The 22,947-nt window shown below is 38.5% G+C and overlaps 3 protein-coding genes across 3 annotated transcripts; all 3 read right to left on the minus strand.

Moving 5' to 3' along the window:
- Positions 1–358: 358 nt before the first annotated feature.
- LOC145934210 (uncharacterized) lies at positions 359–18,163 on the minus strand. The gene is made up of 2 exons (XM_083034580.1): positions 17,393–18,163; positions 359–412 (listed from the first exon to the last, which is right to left on the minus strand). The coding sequence occupies exons 1-2, from the start codon at positions 18,161–18,163 to the stop codon at positions 359–361; spliced, it is 825 nt and encodes a 274-aa protein (XP_082890706.1).
- A 145-nt stretch (positions 18,164–18,308) lies between these two features.
- Positions 18,309–19,307, minus strand: LOC145934211 (uncharacterized). The gene has a single exon (XM_083034581.1). The coding sequence runs from the start codon at positions 19,305–19,307 to the stop codon at positions 18,309–18,311; it is 999 nt and encodes a 332-aa protein (XP_082890707.1).
- A 143-nt stretch (positions 19,308–19,450) lies between these two features.
- LOC145934212 (uncharacterized) lies at positions 19,451–21,592 on the minus strand. The gene has a single exon (XM_083034583.1). The coding sequence runs from the start codon at positions 21,590–21,592 to the stop codon at positions 19,451–19,453; it is 2,142 nt and encodes a 713-aa protein (XP_082890709.1).
- Positions 21,593–22,947: the final 1,355 nt, after the last annotated feature.

A 22,947-nucleotide genomic window follows, 5' to 3' on the forward strand; every position in this document is an offset into this window, starting at 1 on the left:
CCGATACCGATACACACATGCTTACATTTGTATACACACACACTCCGAGACGACTTAAAGGACCGTATAGTATCCGTCATACTGCACGGGACCCTTAAAGACACGTGCGATAACCGAGTACACACTTACACACATAGCGAGAACACTGTGCCGCGTGCACCGCGACTTACACCCACACGCACGCACACACGCACCCACACATACGGACACTCACACTTGTACATACACACATGCAATGAAGCATATATATTGTGACCTTTATTTATTCGCGAAAAGTCTCGATCACACCTAGAAGGGTCGATCGTCCGACACAAGGTCTCACTTCGACGCTGCCTCTCGGGAGTTTCAAAAATTTTTCTTAAAATGCCTCGAAGGTTCGTGGGCGCCAGGCGCGATCTGTCGCACCGCTCCACTAAAAGAATCGTGAATCACAAATATCCCTATACGGGTCTTAATTCGACGTAGAACTCCCCGAGAGATAGCGACGGAAAAGTTTCGCGGCAGCTCAGATTACGGGAAAGGGGGTTCGAGGTCGCGGGACAGGATACGAAAATAACTGGACACTCGAGATAGAAAACAAAGTAATTTAATATAGTTTGGGGAAACCCAGTAAAAATTTTGCAAGGATTAGTACGGGGCCCTTTATGTAGCGCGATCGACATAGGAGATTGATCCACGATAATTCACGGCGAGGGGAGAGTCGTCCATCACGCAATGTTAGCGGGCATCGGAATGCGTGGCGGCGGGGCTTAAAGTCGCGTGCGGAATCGAAGTCGGGGTTAAGGCAAGGGGACCCGACGATCTCGAATTCGGCGGACGATATCCCGATTAAGAAACTTTCGCGCGCGGAGTCTAACCGGATTCCGGCAACGAATATTTTCGGTAGTATCGGCAATCGCCCGGCTTTAACCCGCGACAGTAATACAATTCCCAAGCCTATATACTGGCACTTGACAGCGGTCGTTTCGCTAAATTTTATAAAGCCGCTCTCCCCCCGTGTGATCTAGGGATTGACAAGCAATTTTTCGCGAACAATAATGAGGGCGAGCGACGCGCTCGACTACGCGATACACGCGGCGGCGTGTCCGATTACATGCCACGGACGCGTGGCTCGCTCGGCTCGTGGAATTCAATGGATCCAAAAAAAAACTATAAATAAGGAAACAAAGAGAATACCCTGGGCGTCACGCCGAAGGTTTCCGCCTGAGTTATATACAGAAATTACTCGTAGGAAATTCGACTTAGATAGTCTCAATATAACGCAGATACAATAATTCCTTAATATTAACCTAACATCTTAATCGCGATTACGAGCTCACCGGGATGTCGCGCGGCAACGACAATGTCTTCGTGACTGATTCCATGCATATAATTCTCGGTTCCGGGACTACACTATGTTCTAGCTCGGACTGTTGGCGATTTCAGATGAGAGAGAGTATGCGAACCACTAAAAAGAAAAGGCTCGGACGTGTCGCAGTACCGCGAGGCCACGTATCGATATCGTGTAATTTTACGTTATTCTCGCAACAAAAACGCCCGTAGGGGCGGCAACGAATTACGCGGTGGCCTGTCTTTTCCGGCCTTACACGTCCGAACCGGCTACCTTATTACTTTACGGCTGGAGGGTGACGACGCCGTCGCACCGGGATCTATCCGCTTCCGTTTCTCGTCCTTCGTGGTACGCTCTCGATTTTCTCGCCGCAGGACCTCTACTCTCCACGTACGCTCGCCGAACAGTGACGAGAGGGAGGCTCGCAGGAGACACGCCGGCGAATTACTTGCCAATTAGGCCACGTGTGGCGCTATTGGGTGTCAGGAACGTCGCGCGGTCGTTTAATCCGGCCGGCGCGGGTTTTCCCGAATTTTCTGTTCCCCGTATCTTTTCCTCTCGGGTCACCGAGGTTGATTTTTCTTGGCAACGTACAGCGGACCCGTTCCCGCTTCCTGGGGCTCCGGATGGCCTCCTCGTCGAATCCTTGATCGATTTTGGATCGCATCCGGCCCCAGGCGCGGGGTTGCAGCGGGTCTTTCGCCGTCGCTTCTCTGTGGGGCTCCGGTGCGTGTTACTCTCGGAGTGGCCTTCCCCATGTGATCTCCTCGGTTTCTGTGGGATGGAAGGTCTCTTTTAAAAGGCGGCAGCGTCGGTTCCTTTTATTGTTGAATCGTGTAATTATTTACGGTCGTATCTCACCTAGCGTGCTCCGTGTTGGATGCGGCCTCCTCTCGTTCTGGCTTCTCACCTCGTCTTGCCTCCGCCTCCGGATGAGATCTCGTCTCATCTCCTCCAGCCGCTTCTTATCGCTAACTATTTAACTTATCGGATAATACTACGCGGAATGATGGCAGCGGAATCGCGTCCGATTCCGCGCTCGGTACGCTCGCTCTCTCTCTCTCTTCCGTTATACGGGAGGAGAGCAGAGATCTCTGGGACCCTCCCGACCGGGCCTTTCGGCCCTTGTGACGGACAATCAAAATGTGTCACGTCACAATATATATATATATATATATATATCTGTCCAGATTCCGCGTTCGTCTGTCTCACCCTTTCACGAGCCCTGATCCCGGCCGAGTTATCCCGAGCTCGCGAAAGCGTCCGTTACAAGTTTAAGTTAATTAAAGAATTATTCATATATTTATTTAGAGATATAAATAATATATTTTTTATATATATTTCAGGGAATTTATTTTATTATTATATACATCATATATATGTAATAAATATATATGTATGTATGTATGTATGTATGTATGTCTTTATTCGGCGTCCCCTAAGGGTTTGCCTAGGAGCTTTAGGGTAGCTCCAACCTATTACAATCTTCCTTCTTCCTTCCTCCTATACAATTTCCTTCATTACAATATCCATCCATATTTTAACTATCTCACACTCGTTCCTCCCTTCTTCGTTCTCTTCCTTCTCCCTTATCTCCTATTCCTCCTTTTCAACTCTCCATCTCTTTTTGTCCTTTCATCCTCGGCCTGTCTTGTCTCTTCTCCTGCGTCCCTTCCTTTCCCTCCTTCCATTGCATCCCTCAACTAAACAGAAACTTCTTCGGACAAACACACACATAAATACATCATTCCCCTGTATCCTGGCCTTAGGCGACCTTACAATCATTCTACTCCACCCTTCCCTACCCCCCTTTCTCACACTCGTTCCTCCCTTCTTCGTTCTCTTCCTTCTCCCTTGTCTCCTATTCCTCCTTTTCAACTTCCCATCTCTTTTTGTTCTTTCACCTTCGGCCTGTCTTGTCTCCTCTCCTGCGTCCCTTACTTTCTCTCCTTCCATTGCATCTCTCATCTAAACAGAAACTTCTTCGGACAAACACACACCTAAATACATCATTCCCCTGTATCCTGGCCTTAGACGACCTTACAATCATTCTACTCCACCCTTCCCTTCCCCCTTTCCCGTCTTCCTTCCCTTTTCCCCCTTCATTTTCCCATGCCCTCTTACCCTTAAAACCTCCCCCCTTTTGTACCAGCCTCCCCTTCCATTCCACGCATCTTCCTTTTGCCCTCCCCTTTCTTGCCTTTTCCACTATCCTCCACCTTTCCCTCCTCTCCTCCTTCGTTAAATCTTCATCTATCCCTACTCCCCATTTTCTTCTAATTTCCCACCCTTTCTCTATCAACTCTTTTTTATCCTCCTCTTCCCCCATCTCCGCTATCAACACCCAAGAACCTGCTTCCCCTTCTCTTTCCTTCACCCCCTTTATCTCAAACTCCCTCCCTAACACTCTATCCATTATTCCCCTCTCTTTTTGTCCTTTCACTCTCGGCCTGTCTTGTCTCCTCTCCTGCGTCCCTTCCTTTCCCTCCTTCTATTGCATATCTCATCTAAACAGAAACTTCTTCGGACAAACACACACATAAATACATCATTCCCCTGTATCCTGGCCTTAGGCGACCTTACAATTATTCTACTTCACCCTTCCCTATCCCCCTTTCCCGTCTTCCTTCCCTTTTCCCCCTTCATTTTCCCATGCCCTCTTACCCTTAAAACCTCCCCCCTTTCACCTCTTCTCCCTTTTAATCTTCTGCTTCCTCCGATTCCGCTCTTACGCCTCTACCTCCGTTTTGTCCTCTCTCTCTCTCCCCTTTTCTTCCACTCTCCTCTTCCCTCCGCTGCACTGCTTCATCTCGGTCATCTTTCGTCCGCTCTCTTCCAATTCTTCCTCTGTCTTCTTCTTCTCTCTCCCCCTTCCGTCCTCTTCTCACATTTCTCTTCTTCTATCCGTTCTCCTCTTACCGCTTCACTCCACCTCCTGTCTTCTCCGCTCTCCAACTCATTCTTTTTACACTCCTTCCTCTCTTTCTTCCTTTCCTCTTCCAGTCTCTCATCCCCTTCCACGTTCTTCCTCCATAACCTCTCCATCATCTCCAGTCTCTCTAGCCTTTTCTCCACTCTTCTTCTCCTTTCCTCCTCCTCAGTCTCTCTCTCCGACTTCCTCTCCATCATCTTCAGCATCTTTTCTATTATCACTCTCATCTCCTTTATCTCTCTCACTCTTTCATCCATTTCATCTTCCGACTTTCTCTCTCTCCAACACCGTATCCTCTCTTCTACCTTCTCTTAACTTTTCTTCAGATCTCTTCCTCTTTTCCACATCCGGCTCTATCAGCGTCCTTTCTCCCTCCTGTCTCCTTCCTTTCAAACAAATAACCAAACAAATCAACAAATAAATACTCTCCGCTGCTTCTTTCTCCCGTGACGCACGTGTGCCACCTTCTCCATAACCTCTTATCCGTCAGCTGTATCGATTATCGATTTGTTCTGTCGATCCTTCTCCCGTCGTCCGTTACGCCCTCTCTCCGCTCTCTCTCCTTTCTCACTACCTCGTACCTCTGCAGTGCCATCTCCCTCGATCTACCTTTCCTCCGTCTTATCCTTTTCCTCTTGTACCAGCGCCCTCTTCATTCACTCCTTCTCTACGCCACGTCTTCTTTTCCCTTCGTCATGCTGCTCCTTATTTTCCACCTTCCGCTAGAGCCTTCTCTTTACACTCCATACACTCCACCATTTCTCCCAACTCCACCTTCTCTCTTCTATCTAAAACTCCATTCCACTTACTCCATCTCGTTCTTAACACCTCCTTTTCCTCGCTCCAACACGGAGCACTACCACACGCTTGTCACTACTTCAGCCGCCATCTTCCCCCTCCGTAATAAATATGTATGCATTATTATATATATATTATATATATTATAAACATTTTGAAATTAAATATTTATACATTTGTATGACTATAGAAAATAATTCATCTAAATATTATCCATTATATTATAAAAATATCTTTATCATGATACAATGCTTTAAAGCATCTGTAATGTCTCCCTAATCGTGATCACAATTTCAAAATGGATATTTGAAGCGTATTATTTTAATTATAATTCTTTTCAAAGAAGGCTCAAATATAATTTTGTTAATCTTATTTCGTTATTCTTTAGTTTTGTTCTTTAGTTTTGACTTATTTTGACTTTACCTATTCATTCTTCAAGAATGGGTTGTGACTTATGATACCTCCTGTATATTATACCTTTTGATGATTATCATCCTTTCTGAAGACATGCAAAGCTTTTTGCAGTCAGAGTTACAATAATTTTACAAAAACAGCGCTAAGTAATTTTTGCACATTAAATTTTTTTACTTTTATTTTTTTAACTTCAATTTTTTAGTTATTTTTTTTAACTTTAAATTTTTAAAATTTCTATATTTAATCTTTCGTGCCTTGTATTTTTTTCTCGTGTTATTAATAAAAATAAGCTAATTTATAAATATAATTTTGGAGAAAACAATATTTTAATATTTTTGATGGCGATTAATTTTTGGGAAGAACAATTTTGGCTGGTTTTCATTTACTTAGCGCGATATTTTGATTTCACTACTTTTTGACGCTAATATTTTAAACTTTTTTCTCATATTATTAATAAAAATAAAATATAATTTTTGAGAATATAATATTTTTGATGGTGATTAATTTTTGTAAAGGATTATTTTGGCTATAAATATAATTTTTAAGAAGATAATATTTTTGATGACAATTAATTATTGCAAAGAACTATTTTGGCTGATGAAAGATATACTTAGCGCTTTTTTTACATGTGTGATGTCTTTTTTTCGGATCATGTATATCATGTAACTTGTCATTTGAATATTTTATATTACATCTTTATGTATTAAAGACAAAGGGCTTACAATTTTTTGCAAACCATCATTTTTATTATTATCTTGATTAAATAAAGATTGCATCTTCTTCGTATTTATTGTAACGTTGGATCGAGATTGTAATATATTTTGTACAATATCTCATATTTTGATTATTATTCCACTTCTTTTTATAAGTCATAAATTTTTTATCGTTGAATCTTCTTTTCTGTTTACAAAATATTTTTTGTAAAAAGCATAAGTAATATAAATAACAGCAATATTAATTATAATACTAACTTTTTATATAAAAGAATATATATTTGAAACAATCATAGCATATTGAAGACAAATATAAATAGGCGTTATTTTAGAACGCGGGAAATATTTCCAAAAACTCATTTTATGTTTCAATAAGGACTGTTTGACTTTTTATTAAAAATTTGTTTATATTAAATATGTAATATTTCACGTCATAATACTTCAAAATTGTACTTCAAGAATAATTGTACATTTTTTAGGCATACATATATCAGTTAATTCTGTTTATTTGTGCAATATTTTTAGTATTCTCTGAATGAATTTGGCATTCACACAAATATATTTTTCGAAATTTTTTGAAGACATTTCAAACTTGTTAAGGATTTAAAGCTTCGAATCTTCGAAGTTATCAAAAATAATAGCCTTAGGCTATATTGCAATTAATATTTCTAATATTTTAACAATTTTAACATTCTATTTTTATATTATTTCTGTTTATTTTTAATATAGACATAATAATTTTATAGACATAATAATTTTAATGTCATTTTGAAGCATGTTAAAATGTGTCTTTATAAAATATGTTACAGAAAGCATTCAACAAATATTTTGGAATTAAATATCTAATGAATTTAAAACTATCTCTATTTAATACACTTGAATCTTCTACATTCGTGTTTTCCTTATTTTTATTATAAAATGTCATAACTTTAATAAACTCGTTTAGGGTATAAATAATTATTTCCAATATTTAATAAATATTTTTTTATGTCAATCTTCATTATTTTGTTTAGAAATTTAATATTAGATTTATTTTGCATTTTAATTTATGTTTAATATTTTACGTCTTTCTTAAAAATTGTTGAAAAGCTTACTGTTTAAATCTGTCTGAACGCATGGCAATTATTTCTCAAGTATTTAAAGTGAGTTTCTCGCAAGTGCTTTACGCTGGTATAGTTAGTACCGCCATTGTACCGCGAGATGGCTCCGCGGCGAAAAGTCTTTCCGTAGTAAGAAATTAGCGAAGAAAGTATATAAGGCGATGAAACTATTTAACTGATTCCTTGATGTTCAAGGCTTTTCAAGACTGTTAACCACACTTTTATCTTTGATACCACTGGATGTAATATCGCTTTTATTCGCGTTAAAGTGAAAATTTGGATTTGAAAACGTTATTATGTTTTAACTGAATATTGAAATCAAACTAATCTTTTAGATTTTAGAAATATCTTGGTGTGTGTAAATATATTGGACAAAATTTCAGCTCGCATTTTATATGTTATACCGATGTAATACCTGTGCATAAAAGAGATTACTCATCAAAAATAAGTCTTACTATATCAGAAAAAGCCATCTATTACTGTCAAAAAGTCCTATCGCAAAATTAAATGCCATATTTATGAATAACATATTTCCAATTTTATTCAATCGTTTAGCGCAAATTTTTAGTTAATATAAACTTGCTTAACGTTAAATAGAGACTCTCTTAATCGCGATTACGTCACAAATTGATAGAGCAACATATTAATATTAAAACATAAATATATATAACACTCAATTTTGTAACAGGTACTTTTTTGAAAATAAGATTTAATATGAATAAATATATTGATTACTATTCAGTAAAAAGAAAAATTAAATATATTTGAATCAAACCTGTTTTAAAAATATCAATTATTATTTTAAATACTGGAACATATATTGCTCTTTCTTCTATAAAAGTTCGAATATGTTCCATATTATAATATGCATACAGAAGAGATTGACATAAACTATCGAATGCGTATGTATTAATTACTTTTACTAATTTGTTTTCTAATTTTATTTCTCAAAGGCAATTGCCATTTTTTAAAATGGGTATATTTTGTTTTGGTTTTAGAATTTTATTTTTTATTTGTATTTCATTTGTATTTTCTTTTTCAGACTTATCTAAATTTATATTGTTGAAATCAGTTGTGTGCCTTTTTCTTTTTTGGTTAGTTATTCGAAGTTTTGCTTTAATTCTGAAATGTCCTGACTTGTGATAGGATATATTTTAATATAATGTGATCCTTTATAATTGATTACTGTTGCAAATACATATATGTTTTATTGATTATCAATTGATATTCGGAACTGTCGGTGATTTTTTCAACATAAAATATTTTTCTCTTACATTTATTTTTCATAAAAGTCCGAATATGTTTTATGTCTTAATAGGCAATCAAAAGTGATTGACATAAGCTGTCAAATGCACACTCATTAATCACTCTTACTGATTTGTCTGTCAATTTTATTTCTCGCTGATAACTGTCATTTTTTAAGATTTGCATTTTGTTTCGCTTCCAAAATTTTATTTTAATTGTATTTTATCGATATTTTCTTTTTTATATTTATATGAATTCACATATTCGAAATAAGTTGTGTTTCTTTTATTTTTGGTGCTTATTTGGAGTTTTGTTTTTTTAATTCTAAAAGAAAAGCTTTATATTTTATTGACATAAGATTTTTTCAACTTTAATTAGGAAGTAAAATGTCAATTTTACGAAAGCAAAACCGATGTTATTTAAATTTATATTTAATTTAAACAAATTTGAAAGATTATAAGCATACAAATTTCAACTGTACAAAATAAACATTTAGATTGATATAAATATATACAGGGTGTTTCGGTAAAACTGGGCAATCTTTCGTGGACATGTATAACAGGTAAAAATAATTCTATAGAATTAGAACTTTATAGAACGTTCATATAAAATTTTTATTTTTTATTTTTATTTTTTGTTATTTTTCGTTATTTTTCATTTGTATTTCACATTTGTATTTTCTTTTTCAGACTCATCTAAATTTATATTGTCGAAATTAGTTGTGTGCTTTTTTCTTTTTTGGTTGTTTAATCGAAATTTTGCTTCTTCAATTCTGAAAATTCCTGACTTGTGTGATAGGATATATTTTAATATAATGTGGTCCTTTATAATTGATTAATGTTGCAAGTACATATGTATTTTCTGGATTATTAATTGATATTCGGAATGCACACGAAAGGCGATATAAATAATTATTACCAAGCATTCTGTATAATAATATGCTTACCATCAATATTACCGTAATCAGTATTTTTTTATAAATAATGGCTCTTATAATTGATTCCGCATTGAATTTCTGTTCCATTGTAAATTTTTTGCTATTATATCTCCCCATTCTTTGCTTTTGCTATTATATCTCCCCATTCTTTGCTTTTAAATCGGATGCGGACTCGCCTACCATACACTTTTGTAATTAATAAATCCTGATATTCTTTGTGCGTTAATGTAATTGTAAATGTTTTTTCGTTATTTATATTAGTAACATTATTTGAAGCATTGATAGATTGACTACTCTCATTTTAATTTGTAAAAAATACTTAAAAACGTAAAAATCAAAGGAAAATATTAAATATATTTTTCAATATAAAACTTAATAAATACATACTGAATTTTGAGGTTTGACAGAACGCAGTTTCGATTTGTAGTACATCTCCTCCTCTTCTTCTTTCTCATCCGAAAGAACTGCCGCAGATTCTTCTTGATTGCTGTTTTCCTGTTGGTTTTAATATGATGGTTAGTCCAAAACTAAGTTTCCCTAATTTTTTTCTCCCAAGAAACGACAATTAGCAGATCTCTCGGACGTGAGATACTCTTGTTTAGGTATGCTGAAAACATTGGTAAAGTTTTTTGCGGAAGCGACATCGCAATTGTTAGTATGCTCCTTACAACTATAGATCGATTTTTTTTAGCGTGTCACATAACTTTACCAGTGTTTTCAGCATACCTAAACAAAAGTTTCTGACGCCCAAGAAATCTGCTAATTGTCGTTCCTTGGGAGAAAAAAATAGGGAAACTTACTTTGGGACTTTTTTGGTCCTTTGATATTTGTTTTCCTTATTTAAAGACAATTCTTTCGGAGGAGATTTTTATAAATAAATAAATATCCAAAAATAATCCAAAAGTAAGTATTCCTATTTTTTCCTTACCATTTCCTATCATTATTTACATGCATGTCATGTGTACGTAAATGTTGTTTTATAATTATGAAATTGTAATTCTCATATACTTTGTGACATAGAACACATTGAAACTTATCATTGTCTAATTTTTTAATATATGCAAAAACTAATTTGAAATTTTGCATTTCCTCTATTGGGTTCAATTTGTGTTTAATAGTTAAGTGGCTAATTGTTTGATTTGTAAATTAGGGACACTTTTTTAGTATCACAAAGTATGCATTTTAATTTAGACGAATTCTCTAATTTTTTAAAGCATCCCAACCATTTTTTTTTCTTTTAGAGAAATTTCGTTATGGTATTTATTAAATGCTCACGGACGTGAGTATAATCCTTTTTTAATGTGAAAACTTATTTTTAAATTAGATTAATATTCAGATCGAACCATTAATTAAAAAGTGTGTACAATGTTATATTTTTGATACAGTAGTAATCTGCAGATAATATACTATGAAAATATGTTATTAAAAAATTTTTGGCTCGTGTTAAAATATTAGGTATCATGAAATTATCGCCGCGGACCTTATACGGCGCGGCCTTTTTAAATTGTGAAATTAAATTTTTACTTTAATTATCTTGGAAACTCACATTACTATTTATTCTCTAATTTAATAATATATTTTTGATTTCAACTTCTTTTTACTTCTTGTAATTATTGAAGACGCTTTTAATACACACACACACACATACACACACCCACACAAATAAACAGTTATTTCGATTAAATGTATTATTAGACAAGTGCTAATTTTTTTACGACTTATATTATGACTTCTGCTTTTTTGATTCCTAATGTAAAACAACAATAATGTTAAGTAAACAATGTAGGCTCCCTGCATTGATAAATTACAAATTCAGAAGGAGGCTATATGGAGCCACGCGTAGGGTGTAGGTACGCAAATACTAAAAACAAACTTGTTGGAATAACAAATTTATTAAATCTAAACGTTTCGGTCCTTTCTTTGGACCTTCTTCAGTAAATTTAATACAATAAATTATAATGGGGAATCTACATACTGCCGCACGCAGCGCAAAAGCCGTGAGCCCCCCGATCGATACCCCACTCAATAGACAAAGTGAAATAATATGTCATGAGGTACTCAAAAGTGGACTCTAATGAAGAGTATAGTGAGGAATTTCCGAAGGGGGGCTCACTCTTACTCACACACTCATCCATCGCACATTCACACGACCGTACGCGGACGCGCCCGAACGCACGAGTGAAGAAGATATTCGGTTTGATGCTATTTATAAGGCGCCATACAATGGCTCATAGCCTGTTATCGAAGTCAATGTCAAACCCAATGTGTGGAATTTATTTCTCTCCCTCTCTCTCTCCACTCTCTCTCTCTCTCTCTCTCTCTCTCTCTCTCTCCCCCCCGCCCTCTCTCCCTTCCCCCTCTCTCCCTTCCCCCTTCCGTCTCTCTCCCTCTATCCCTGTCCCTCTTTCCTCTCGCTTCCCCCTCTTTATCTCCCTCTCTCAAACATACAATGTATGGAATTTCATGTTACAAATGATTTATGGCTCTATAAAGGAATTCGATAACAACTAAACGAAGACCGTCTTTCAGGAAATTTGAGGCATATTTGTCACAACAGATATATATGCTTGACTTAGACACTCTGTGTCTTCTTGTCGGTTTAGGCCATTTATCTGGCGCCTGATAAACAGCATCTCTGATACAAGTCTCTTTCTTAGAAACGGTTCCTCATCCAAGATCTCAACGTTATCCCAATCAAATTCGTGGTTGTTCAGCCTGTGGTCCGTGATCACGGATTTTTGCGCGGTGTTTCTTTTTATGTGATTTCTGTGCTCCCTAATGCGTGTTCTCAACTGTCTGCTGGTCTGACCGACATAAGAGGCATTACAATTTTGACATGAAATTTTGTATACAACGTTATTATGCCAGTCTTTCTGCAGTGTGTCTTTATGCACGCGGATAAACGAGCGTAACTTATTCAAACCTGTGTAGGACATTTTTACATCTAGGTCACGGACCACATGGCTAAACCGCTCGGAAAATTTGGGTATGTATGGGACATTAAAATATGCAACGCGGGCCGAATTAGTATCAGGTGTTCTGTTAGCGTCACCTGAATTATTATTTTTATTTCTCGCAAACAAAGTCTTAAGCCTTTCGTGAAATGTTTCAAAAATCAGTTGCAATGAATACCCATTATCACGTAACACCCCAATGACCAATTCGAGGTTCTTTTGGTGATATCTTGGGTGTGATAACCAGAAAGCCCTATCTATTAGACCAAATATTGTGTCTCTCTTGTGGCAGAGAGGGTGACAGGAGTAATAATTCAGATATCTTCCCGAAAATGTTGGTTTATGGTACCAGTCGAATTCAACATATCCCCGGTTTAGAATGAATGTAACATCCAAAAAATCGAGTCTATTGCCCCCCTTTCCAAAGTAAACTGTAATCTATTATGACACGCGTTAAACTGTCTTAGTATCTCCTGGCTCGTCCCGGGAGGGACGGCCAACGCGATATCATCAACATAGCGTACGTAGATCGGGAGTTCAAAAGGAAGGTCTCCTATCACCCTGCTCTCCAAATCGCGCATGGTTAAAGATCTAGATGTAAAAATGTCCTACACAAGTTTGAATAAGTTACGCTCGTTTATCCGCGTGCATAAAGACACACTGCAGAAAGACTGGCATAATAACGTTGTATACAAAATTTCATGTCAAAACTGTAATGCCTCTTATGTCGGTCAGACCAGCAGACAGTTGAGAACACGCATTAGGGAGCAAAGAAATCACATAAAAAGAAACACCGCGCAAAAATCCGTGATCACGGACCACAGGCTGAACAACCACGAATTTGATTGAGATAACGTTGAGATCTTGGATGAGGAACCGTTTCTAAGAAAGAGACTTGTATCAGAGATGCTGTTTATCAGGCGCCAGATAAATGGCCTAAACCGACAAGAAGACACAGAGTGTCTAAGTCAAGCATATATATCTGTTGTGACAAATATGCCTCAAATTTCCTAAAAGACGATCTTCGTTTAGTTGTTATCGAATTCCTTTATAGAGCCATAAATCATTTGTAACATGAAATTCCATACATTGTATGTTTGAGAGAGGGAGATAGAGAAGGGGGGGAAGCGAAAGGAAAGGGGGACAGGGATAGAGGGAGAGAGACGGAGGGGGGAAGGGAGAGAGAGGGAGGGAGAGAGAGAGAGTGGAGAGGGAGAGGGAGAGAGAGAGAGAGGGAGAGAAATAAATTCCATACATTGGGTTTGACATTGACTTCGATAACAGGCTATGAGCCATTGTATGGCGCCTTATAAATAGCATCAAACCGAATATCTTCTTCACTCGTGCGTCGGGCGCGTCCGCGTACGGTCGTGTGAATGTGCGATGGATGAGTGTGTGAGTAAGAGTGAGCCCCCCTTCGGAAATTCCTCACTATACTCTTCATTAGAGTCCACTTTTGAGTACCTCATGACATATTATTTCACTTTGTCTATTGAGTGGGGTATCGATCGGGGGGCTCACGGCTTTTGCGCTGCGTGCGGCAGTATGTAGATTCCCCATTATAATTTATTGTATTAAATTTACTGAAGAAGGTCCAAAGAAAGGACCGAAACGTTTAGATTTAATAAATTTGTTATTCCAACAAGTTTGTTTTTAGTATTTGCGTACCTACACCCTACGCGTGGCTCCATATAGCCTCCTTCTGAATTTGTAACAATAATGTTATATCAAATAAATTAAAATTAAGAATAAAATGATTAAAAACTATAATTCATATTATAAATAGTTAGAATTATAAATACTAAATTAGAATAATAAATAATATTAATATAATAATACTTTCGTGTAATAAAAATAATAATACTTTCGTGTAATAAAAATAAAAAAGAGAGTAGTCAATCTATCAATGCTTCAAATAATGTTACTAATATAAATAACGAAAAAACATTTACAATTACATTAACGCACAAAGAATATCAGGATTTATTAATTACTAAAGTGTATGGTAGACGAGTCTGCATCCGATTTAAAAGCAAAGAATGGGGAGATATAATAGCTCAAGAAATTTACAATGAAACAGAAATTCAATGCGGAATCAATTTTAAGAGTCATTATTTATCAAAAAATGCTGATTACGGCAATATTGATGGTAAGCATATTATTATACAGAATGCTTGGTATATTATAGCCCTGAATTGCTATAACTATTTAAATTACATCCGCTTGACAACGCGCTGGCCGCGAATAAACCGCATACGCAGCGAGTCACGCGCAAAAAATTATAAAATGCAAGCGAAGCGAAGGAGTCTTCGAATTTCTTTCGCTTGCACCCGGGACTTTGACTAAGAGGGCCTGTTATCAGGCACCCACTCCGATCAAAAGACTCCAAAATTCGGCTCTAAACCCGAACAATAGACGCGCTCGCGGCAGTCGCAAATTAAGAACCGAATTAAGTGTAATGCCGTCGCTAAGATAATAACATACGCGACCCGCCGAACGTTCTAAGTTATACGAACGTCGCCGAACGACCATAATCCTAAACCATTCAATGATACGACGCGAGCGCGAGTACTCTAACTGAGATAAAAGTTAAATAAAAGTGTAAATAGTTTAAATAAAAATCAAGTATATTTCTACGAAGATTTACAGTTTATTTATAATATATAAGATCCCGGACCGGACAACCCTGACATCCAGAGACCCAATCTCAAATTCGACGCGACTCCTGTGCCTTACCCGAGGCACACAACAGATAATAATTATTTATATCGCCTTTCGTGTGCATTCCGAATATCAATTGATAATCAAGAAAACACATATGTACTTACAACAATAAATAATTATAAAGGACCACATTATATTAAAATATATCCTATCACACACAAGTCAGAACATTTCAGAATTGAAGAAGCAAAACTTCGAATAAACGACCAAAAAAGAAAAAGGCACACAACTGATTCCAACAATATAAGTTTAGATGGGTCTGAAAAATAAAATACAAATGTGAAATACAAATAAAATATAAAATTATAAAACCAAAACAAAATGTATCCATCTTAAAAAATGGCAACCTTCAAAAAATAAAATTAGAAGACAAATCAGTAAAAGTAATAAATACATGCGCATTTGATAGTTTATGTCAATCTCTTTTGATTGCGTATTATGACACGAAACATATTCGAATTTATATGGCAGATAAATGGAAAAGAAAAATATTTTATGTTAGAAAAATCACAAAAAACAACATAAAATGCGAGCTGAGATTTTGTCCAATTTATTTACCCCAAATGTTCAAGGCAAAATAAATAAAATTAATTGTTGTTGTAGCGTTGACTACATTACGAGTAAAACAATGATTGACTGCGCGAGCATTGAACAAGAAATATTCTGCTCAAATGGCTGTACAAAGAAACGTAATAGTATAAATACGTTATTCCTAGAAGATAGAAAATTATTGGAAAAATCATTTGGTGACGTAATTCAAAATTATTTAACCTTAACGTCAAAAATTTCAAAAAATTACAAGATATGTTTTTCGAGTACTGCAGATAAAGTTATAGCAGCAGGTAAATGTTACATTGATTAATTTTGTATGTTTAATAAATTTATAATTTATATTTTATTTAGTTACTTAATTATTATATTAATTATATAATTTGTATATATATTTATTTAATTATTATATTAATTATATAATTAATATTTATTTATTTATTTAATATATATTTTTTTTAGGTCCGTTGATTTTTATCGAAACGTACAATACACAGATAGAAGGGAAAGATACTTCAGGTTAAAAGACTTACCCACGCAAATTAAATTATTAATTGATAAGCAAATAAATACCTATATACTTTCTGGAGTAATTAATTATAAAGGGCCACATCAAATCAAATCTGACTCCGGACATTTTACAACATTATGTCTTCATTATGAAAACAAAACATGGATTGAATATGATGATTTGAGAAACAAAGAAAAAATAATACCTAATACTTTTAGGTCAGATCCCCAATTATTAATATATGTTTTTATTTCGATTTATCGTTTTATTGATTTTGGTGTTTACAGTTTCACAATCACAGATGTTTTCAAATCGTCACTGTTATTGATATAGTTGTAATTCGCTAATTGACGACGACTACGCTCGATCTCGCCGTTCTCCGTTACAATTCGTCTGTTTGAACTTTCGGTACGTGCTACTCGTTCCGTCGTCTTGAACTCACTGACTCCGGCGACTTCTCACAGTTCGACTCGGGCTGGCGTCATCGACCGATTATTCGTTCGCGAAACTCTGGCAAGAAGGATCCGCCAATAATCAACACATTCCTTCGAGCGACACGTGATTCTCAGGTGAGAATCACTTGGCGAAAAGGAACGCATCGAGCAAACATGATAGACTACGGAAATATCGAAATGTTATTGCCTAAGAAGAACTCGCTTCTTAATTGAAGGAGATTCAACATACCGCTCGCCTCGTATTCGGAACGGATGCGACATTACTGATCTTACAGTTTTAGTCTTGGGGAATAACAAAAAAAATACAAATAATAAGTCTTGTCAGAAATAAAGGCAAATCAGAGTCGTTTTAGGAATTACCTTTAACTTAAATTACTCCATTCGTAATGATATCATAGCGCTTCGGACATCTATCAACTAAGTTTTACATTGAAACTTATATTAATTAAAGTAGGTTTACGCTGAACCTTAAAATGAATGAAATCATGATAGCATTTTACTATCACGCAGTTTTAATGCAGAGTGATTAACTAAACCTCTCGGTTTTACAAGTTTATTATATTGGCAGACGGCAAATCTGTGCTATTGGTCTCTTAAACGATGACTCTGCCGTGCGAACCGAGACTACTCGGACTCGACCATCGAGGCCGGGGTGGACTTCGGTGATTCGTGCGAGCCCCCATTTGGAGGGGGGAAGGAAATTATTTTTTAATAAAACTAATTCATTAACCTTTACGTTAGGCTGCGATTCCGTCCACTTTCGACGTTGTTGTAATAAGTGCAGGTAGTCGTGAGACCAAGAGCGCCAGATCTGCTCGTGCATTGACTGCACCTGCTGCCAACGGGACAAGCGGTTCGTATTCAAATCGAGGACCGACTCCTCAGGTACGCTTATTAGCGGTCGACCGATCAGGAAGTGACCGGAGGTGAGCGCGGACAAATCGTTTGGATCATCACTCAGAGGAGAGATCGGGCGCGAATTAAGGCAAGCTTCTATTTTACAGAGAAGCATTGCGAACTCCTCCTTGGACAGAGTGTGCGTCCCGATCACTCTCCTGAGGTGATGCTTCAGGCTCTTGACCCCGGCTTCCCAAACCCCTCCGAAGTGAGGCGCCGCAGGCGGTATGAAGTGCCATTTTACTCCGTCGTTAACAAGAGAATTTTGCAGTTTCGGATCATTGACCAGCGCGCGAAAGCCCGTTTGGAGCTCGCGAGCGGCTCCTTGAAAGTTCGTCCCGTTATCGCTATACATATCTGACGGAAGACCGCGTCTACCAGCGAAACGCGCGAACGCTGCGAGAAACCCGTCCGTCGAATAATCTTCGACACATACGAGATGAATCGCTCTCGTAGCGAGACATACGAATAAGGCAACGTAGTGTTTGGTCCCTTTTTGACCGCGACCGACTAATTTAATAATGTTCATGGGGCCGGCATAGTCTACGCCGGTATGAGCAAAGGGGGGAGATGAATTGACTCTCGCTGTTGGTAACTCGCCCATGATTTGCGTCGTTTTATTAGTAGCGTATCGAGCACAGATCACGCAACGGTGGATGTGAGCGCGAATGAGATTTCTTGCTGATAAGATCCAGTAATTTTGTCTTAATAGTCTCAGGGTCAACTGAGTTCCGCCATGAAGAGCACAGCTATGAGCGTTGTCTACGACGTTGTCTACGCAATTCCGAAATTCGATGTCTCGGTAGGATGATGGGATGTCGCTCTTCATAACTTAGCGCGGAGTTTTCGAGCCGCCCGCTTAGGCGCATTAATTCATCCTTTCCGAGAAAGGGATGTAGAGAACGTAACGGACTAGATCTAGGTAGAGTCGTTTGCGTTTGAAGCGCCTTCCACTCAGAGGAAAAGTGCGACAGCTGAATCGATCGGAGCCAGAAGACTGTGGCTTCTTGTAGATCATGTCGTGTCAAACTGGAGGTGTCTATTTCCAACGAGGCGACTTTATTTTTTAAGTTTCGAATGAATCGCTTGAGATGGGCCGTAACTCGAAGAAGTCGCGTCCAATCGGAGTAGGCGTTCGGCAGATCCCACTCGAGTGACGCGTCCACATGATGAACGGTAGATTTTCGAACTTCGGAAAGCACTGTCTCCAGCACGTTTTCTTGGGAGAGAGTAGGTTCGTCGTGAATAGGCCATAAGGCAGAAGGCTTCGAGAGCCAGGGAGGACCGAACCACCACAGTTGATGGGTGGCGAGCTCCGGGGCTGCCATGCCTCGAGAGGCGCAATCCGCCGGATTGTCACTCGATCGGACGTGATTCCATCGCACCGCTGGGAACTGCGTCTGCACTTCGGATACTCTATTAGCGACGTAGCAATTCCATCTCCTCGGATGCTGCTTCAGCCACGCTAACGCGATAGTCGAATCGGTCCACCCGTACAGGGGGATCGGTTTTAGGTTCAATGATCTATTAACCCAGTCTATCAATCGGCTTAACAAGACGACCGCGTTGAGCTCGAGCCTAGGAATGCTGACGGTTTTAAGCGGTGCGACTTTGGTCCTCGCCGCTATCAAGCTAACCTGAAAGTTTGACAGGAAATGTATAACGCGTAGATAGACGACAGCGGCATAGGCTCGCGTAGAAGCGTCGAAAAAGCCGTGAAGTTCGACCCCTAACCTGTCGCGTTGCATTCCTGTTCATCGGGAGATGCGCACGTCATCGAGGCGGGAAATTGTGGAGCAGTAGTCTGTCCACTGGTTTTGCAAGTCCTTGGGGATGAGACTGTCCCAATCTAAATTGCGTAACCAAAGCTCTTGCATGAAAACTTTAGCTGTTATGTCGGGGATGCCCAGCCCAGAGGATCATATAACCTTGCTATGAACGATAGTACCGATCGTTTTGTATGCTCTTTTCGCATGTAAGGAACCGTCAGGAAGCGAAATAAATCCTCATGAGGTGACCAAGATAAACTGAGCATCTTTAGTGTGTCATCTTCATTGATCGCGTGATCAGACGATTTGCGCTGCTCGGTGGGAATGTCCGTCAAGAGTTCTGAGGAATTTGCTGTCCATTTTCGGGGGAAACCTCCCCGGCTCAGCAGAGCGACTAGTTGCGCGCGAGCGTCGCGGAGAGAATTAATATCATCGGCACCAAAAAGAATATCGTCGACGTAGATCGAATTTTCACAAATGGAACTAGCGGCTGGAAAGGCTTCGCCTTCATCCCGCGTCAATTGCTTAAGCACTCGCATAGCCAGGTAAGGGGCCGGCGCTAAACCATATGTTACGGTGAGTAAGCGATAATGCCGAACTGCCTGGGCGTTTGGAGGGCGCCAAAGAATACGTTGAAAGTCGGTATCGTCGGGATGTATTAATATCTGTCGAAACATTTTTTCTATGTCGGCGGTGTATACGTAACAGAATTGCCGCCAACGTGATACAATCGCCGAAATATCTTGCTGAAGTTTGGGGCCGACCATTAACAGATCATTCAACGAAGTCCCGTTACTCGATTTACATGAGGCGTTAAATACCACTCGGAGTTTAGTGGTAGAACTCGATTCTCGTAAGACAAAATGGTGAGGAATGTACACTGGGAGAAGTCGTGGTGACTCTCGAGGTGGCACTATCTTCATATGGTTCATGGTCTCATATTCCGTTAAGAAGTTGTGATATTGTGCAGCAATCTCCGAATTTTGGAGCAATCGGCGCTCCATTTTCGTGTAGAAAAAGGAGGCCTTCGGAAGCGTGTTGCCTATAAGATTGGAAGGACCATTCTTAAATGGCAAGCGTAAGACGTATCGCCCTTGCGAATCGCGAGAATGAGATTTCACAAAATGCTGCTCGCAACGTTCGTCTTCCTCCGTGAGAGAGGTCTGAGAGGGAAGGCTTTCATCCTCCCAAAATTTCTTCAGCATAGTATTTGTCTCCGCGCACGAGACACAATGCAAAACGCTAGTTGTTTCACGAGTCGATAAGGCATCGCCGGTCGGGCCGAAAAGGATCCACCCGAACACCGTTAGTTGAGCGGTGGGAGTGCCTAGAGGTCCTTGACGTAGATCTCTCAAAAGCAGGGATCCGTACAAATCAGCGCCGATAAGTACATGTATCGGATGGTTGCTAGACGGTTCGGGGTTCGCGAAATTAAGATCGCGGAGATGCGGCCACAATTCGGCGGGTTTGGTCTGCGAAGCTGTATACGCGGTGATTTTTTGATATACATAACCTACGAACGGAAATGAAGGTCCTTGTCCGGTACAAGGAGCAAGAGTTAGATTAACACACGATTTCGCGAGACCGCTAAACTTTTCACCGAAACAATGTATTCGTAAATTAGTGCGAAGTCGCTGGGTACGCATCGTTTGGCAAAGAGACTTCGATATAAAGCTGTACGTAGAGCCCTGATCTAACAGAGCTCGTAACCGGAATGTGCGACCTTCCGCCGTAGTGAGACGGACCCACGCGGTGGCGAGAAGGACGCGAGGGGTTGATTCTACCTTCTCTCGGATAGCATTAATGGTTTGAACGGACGCCGATGCGGCGTGCTCCTGCGCTGAAGCGACGGAATTTATTGTATTGAATAGCACGAAACTCCCATGGGATGCGACTATGGGAGTTTCGGCTCCCTTTTGGTGGTCGTTACTCTCACTGTGGAGAAGAGAATGGTGCGCTTGACGGCATGTATTGCATCGACCTTTGCTTTTGCAATTCTTTATTTGATGATCAGACCGCAAGCAGTTAAAACAGCACTTATACTGACGCGTTAGTAGTCGACGTTGTTCTACCGGCTGAATAAAAAATTGTTTGCATTTTGCCAAATAATGATTACCCGAACACTTGACGCACTTTACAACTGAAACATGATTGACTAATGAGCGATTTTTATTGTCGCGTTTATTGTCGCGCGAATTATTCGACGTTGACGACTCGTCGTATTGCGTGGGGTAATCCGCAAGACCACGAACATGGCATGTCATAAATTCGATTCAGTTATAACTGACAAGTTATTGACAAGGTTTCTTACTGACTTAACGTTCTCGCCTTTATTATCGACAACATGTGTGAGCGAATCTTTTATTTGAACATGCTTGTCTAAGATTCACATTTATAACTGTATACTTGAAAAGGACCACAACCATATGGTCGAAACGTCGTAACTTTTAATAAAGTGTAAAAAATTTGTGCTAGTTTGGTCGATTATTTTCAATATTGATCCTTTGACTAATTTATTTAAATCTTTGATATTAGAAATTTAAATAACTTTACAAATATTTTAAACATGTTAAAATAATTTTTACTTATCTATATACACGAATCTTATAATTATTATAAACATTCTATTAAATATTTATAAAAATTCTATTAAAAATATTTCTATTTTATATTTTTTGAAATAGAATCTAGAATATTAAAATGCATATGCAACAATAATGTAAAGCACATCATCTATCGACACTGCAGTATTGGCAATTTTTTCAACTCTTTGAGACTTTTCTGACTAATATTTAAATTATCTGATTCATTGATTCGTATGTTATTTCGTTCTTTTAATCTAAAAATTATAATAGTAACAATATTATCTACAAAATTTAAAACACAATATGAGATGTATTTAAATTAGTAAATATCATTAAAGAAATAATTCTCTCGTTTTTTGTAAATATCATAACATAATACAATAAATATAAATTCCGATTTTCTTATTTTAATATCTTTTCGGTGATATGCTGAATATAGTAGTACAACATCTCTATATATCTTTATGGAGGCAAAGAGATTTATTGAAAGTAAAATATATTATTTCACATTAAAGAGCCTCATTAAAGTCTTAGTTCTTTTTATACCTATACTTGGCATTGCATCGCCACCGCATTGGTTGACATTTCAGCGCATAAATTAAACCTTCAGTTTGTAAGATAGTGGCGGAAACGATAACGTACAGCACCCAGTGACGTGGAGCCCACGGGATGGCAAACGTGTAATCTGCTCGCGGCAATTCTATTGCGATTAATCTACCCTTTCGTCATTTGCGATGCGTTCTCATTCGATATCCGCGGAGTATCGAACGTCCAAGTATGATTTGGGAGAACGCATCTATGCCCACACACGTGTCCACCGCGTGTCCGGTGCTCATGGCGGGTTTATACGCAGGTACCCCTATATGAACAAGCGCATATGGGTCGCTGCCAGTGACAGGAAAATACTGCTGCTGCTGCTGCTGCTGCTCTGCTGCTAACTACTGCCTTTTACTCTAAGTTATAGCGGCATGGATTCAATGCCACGCTGGCTCTGCGCGTTCATAATTTTTCCCTCTTCTCTCCCTTTTAACTTT

This window comes from Prenolepis imparis, unplaced genomic scaffold (genome assembly GCF_030444845.1).
Source record: "Prenolepis imparis isolate NDT839.2.m4 unplaced genomic scaffold, iyPreImpa1.0 SCAF_3, whole genome shotgun sequence".
Taxonomy (NCBI): Eukaryota; Metazoa; Arthropoda; class Insecta; order Hymenoptera; family Formicidae; genus Prenolepis; species Prenolepis imparis.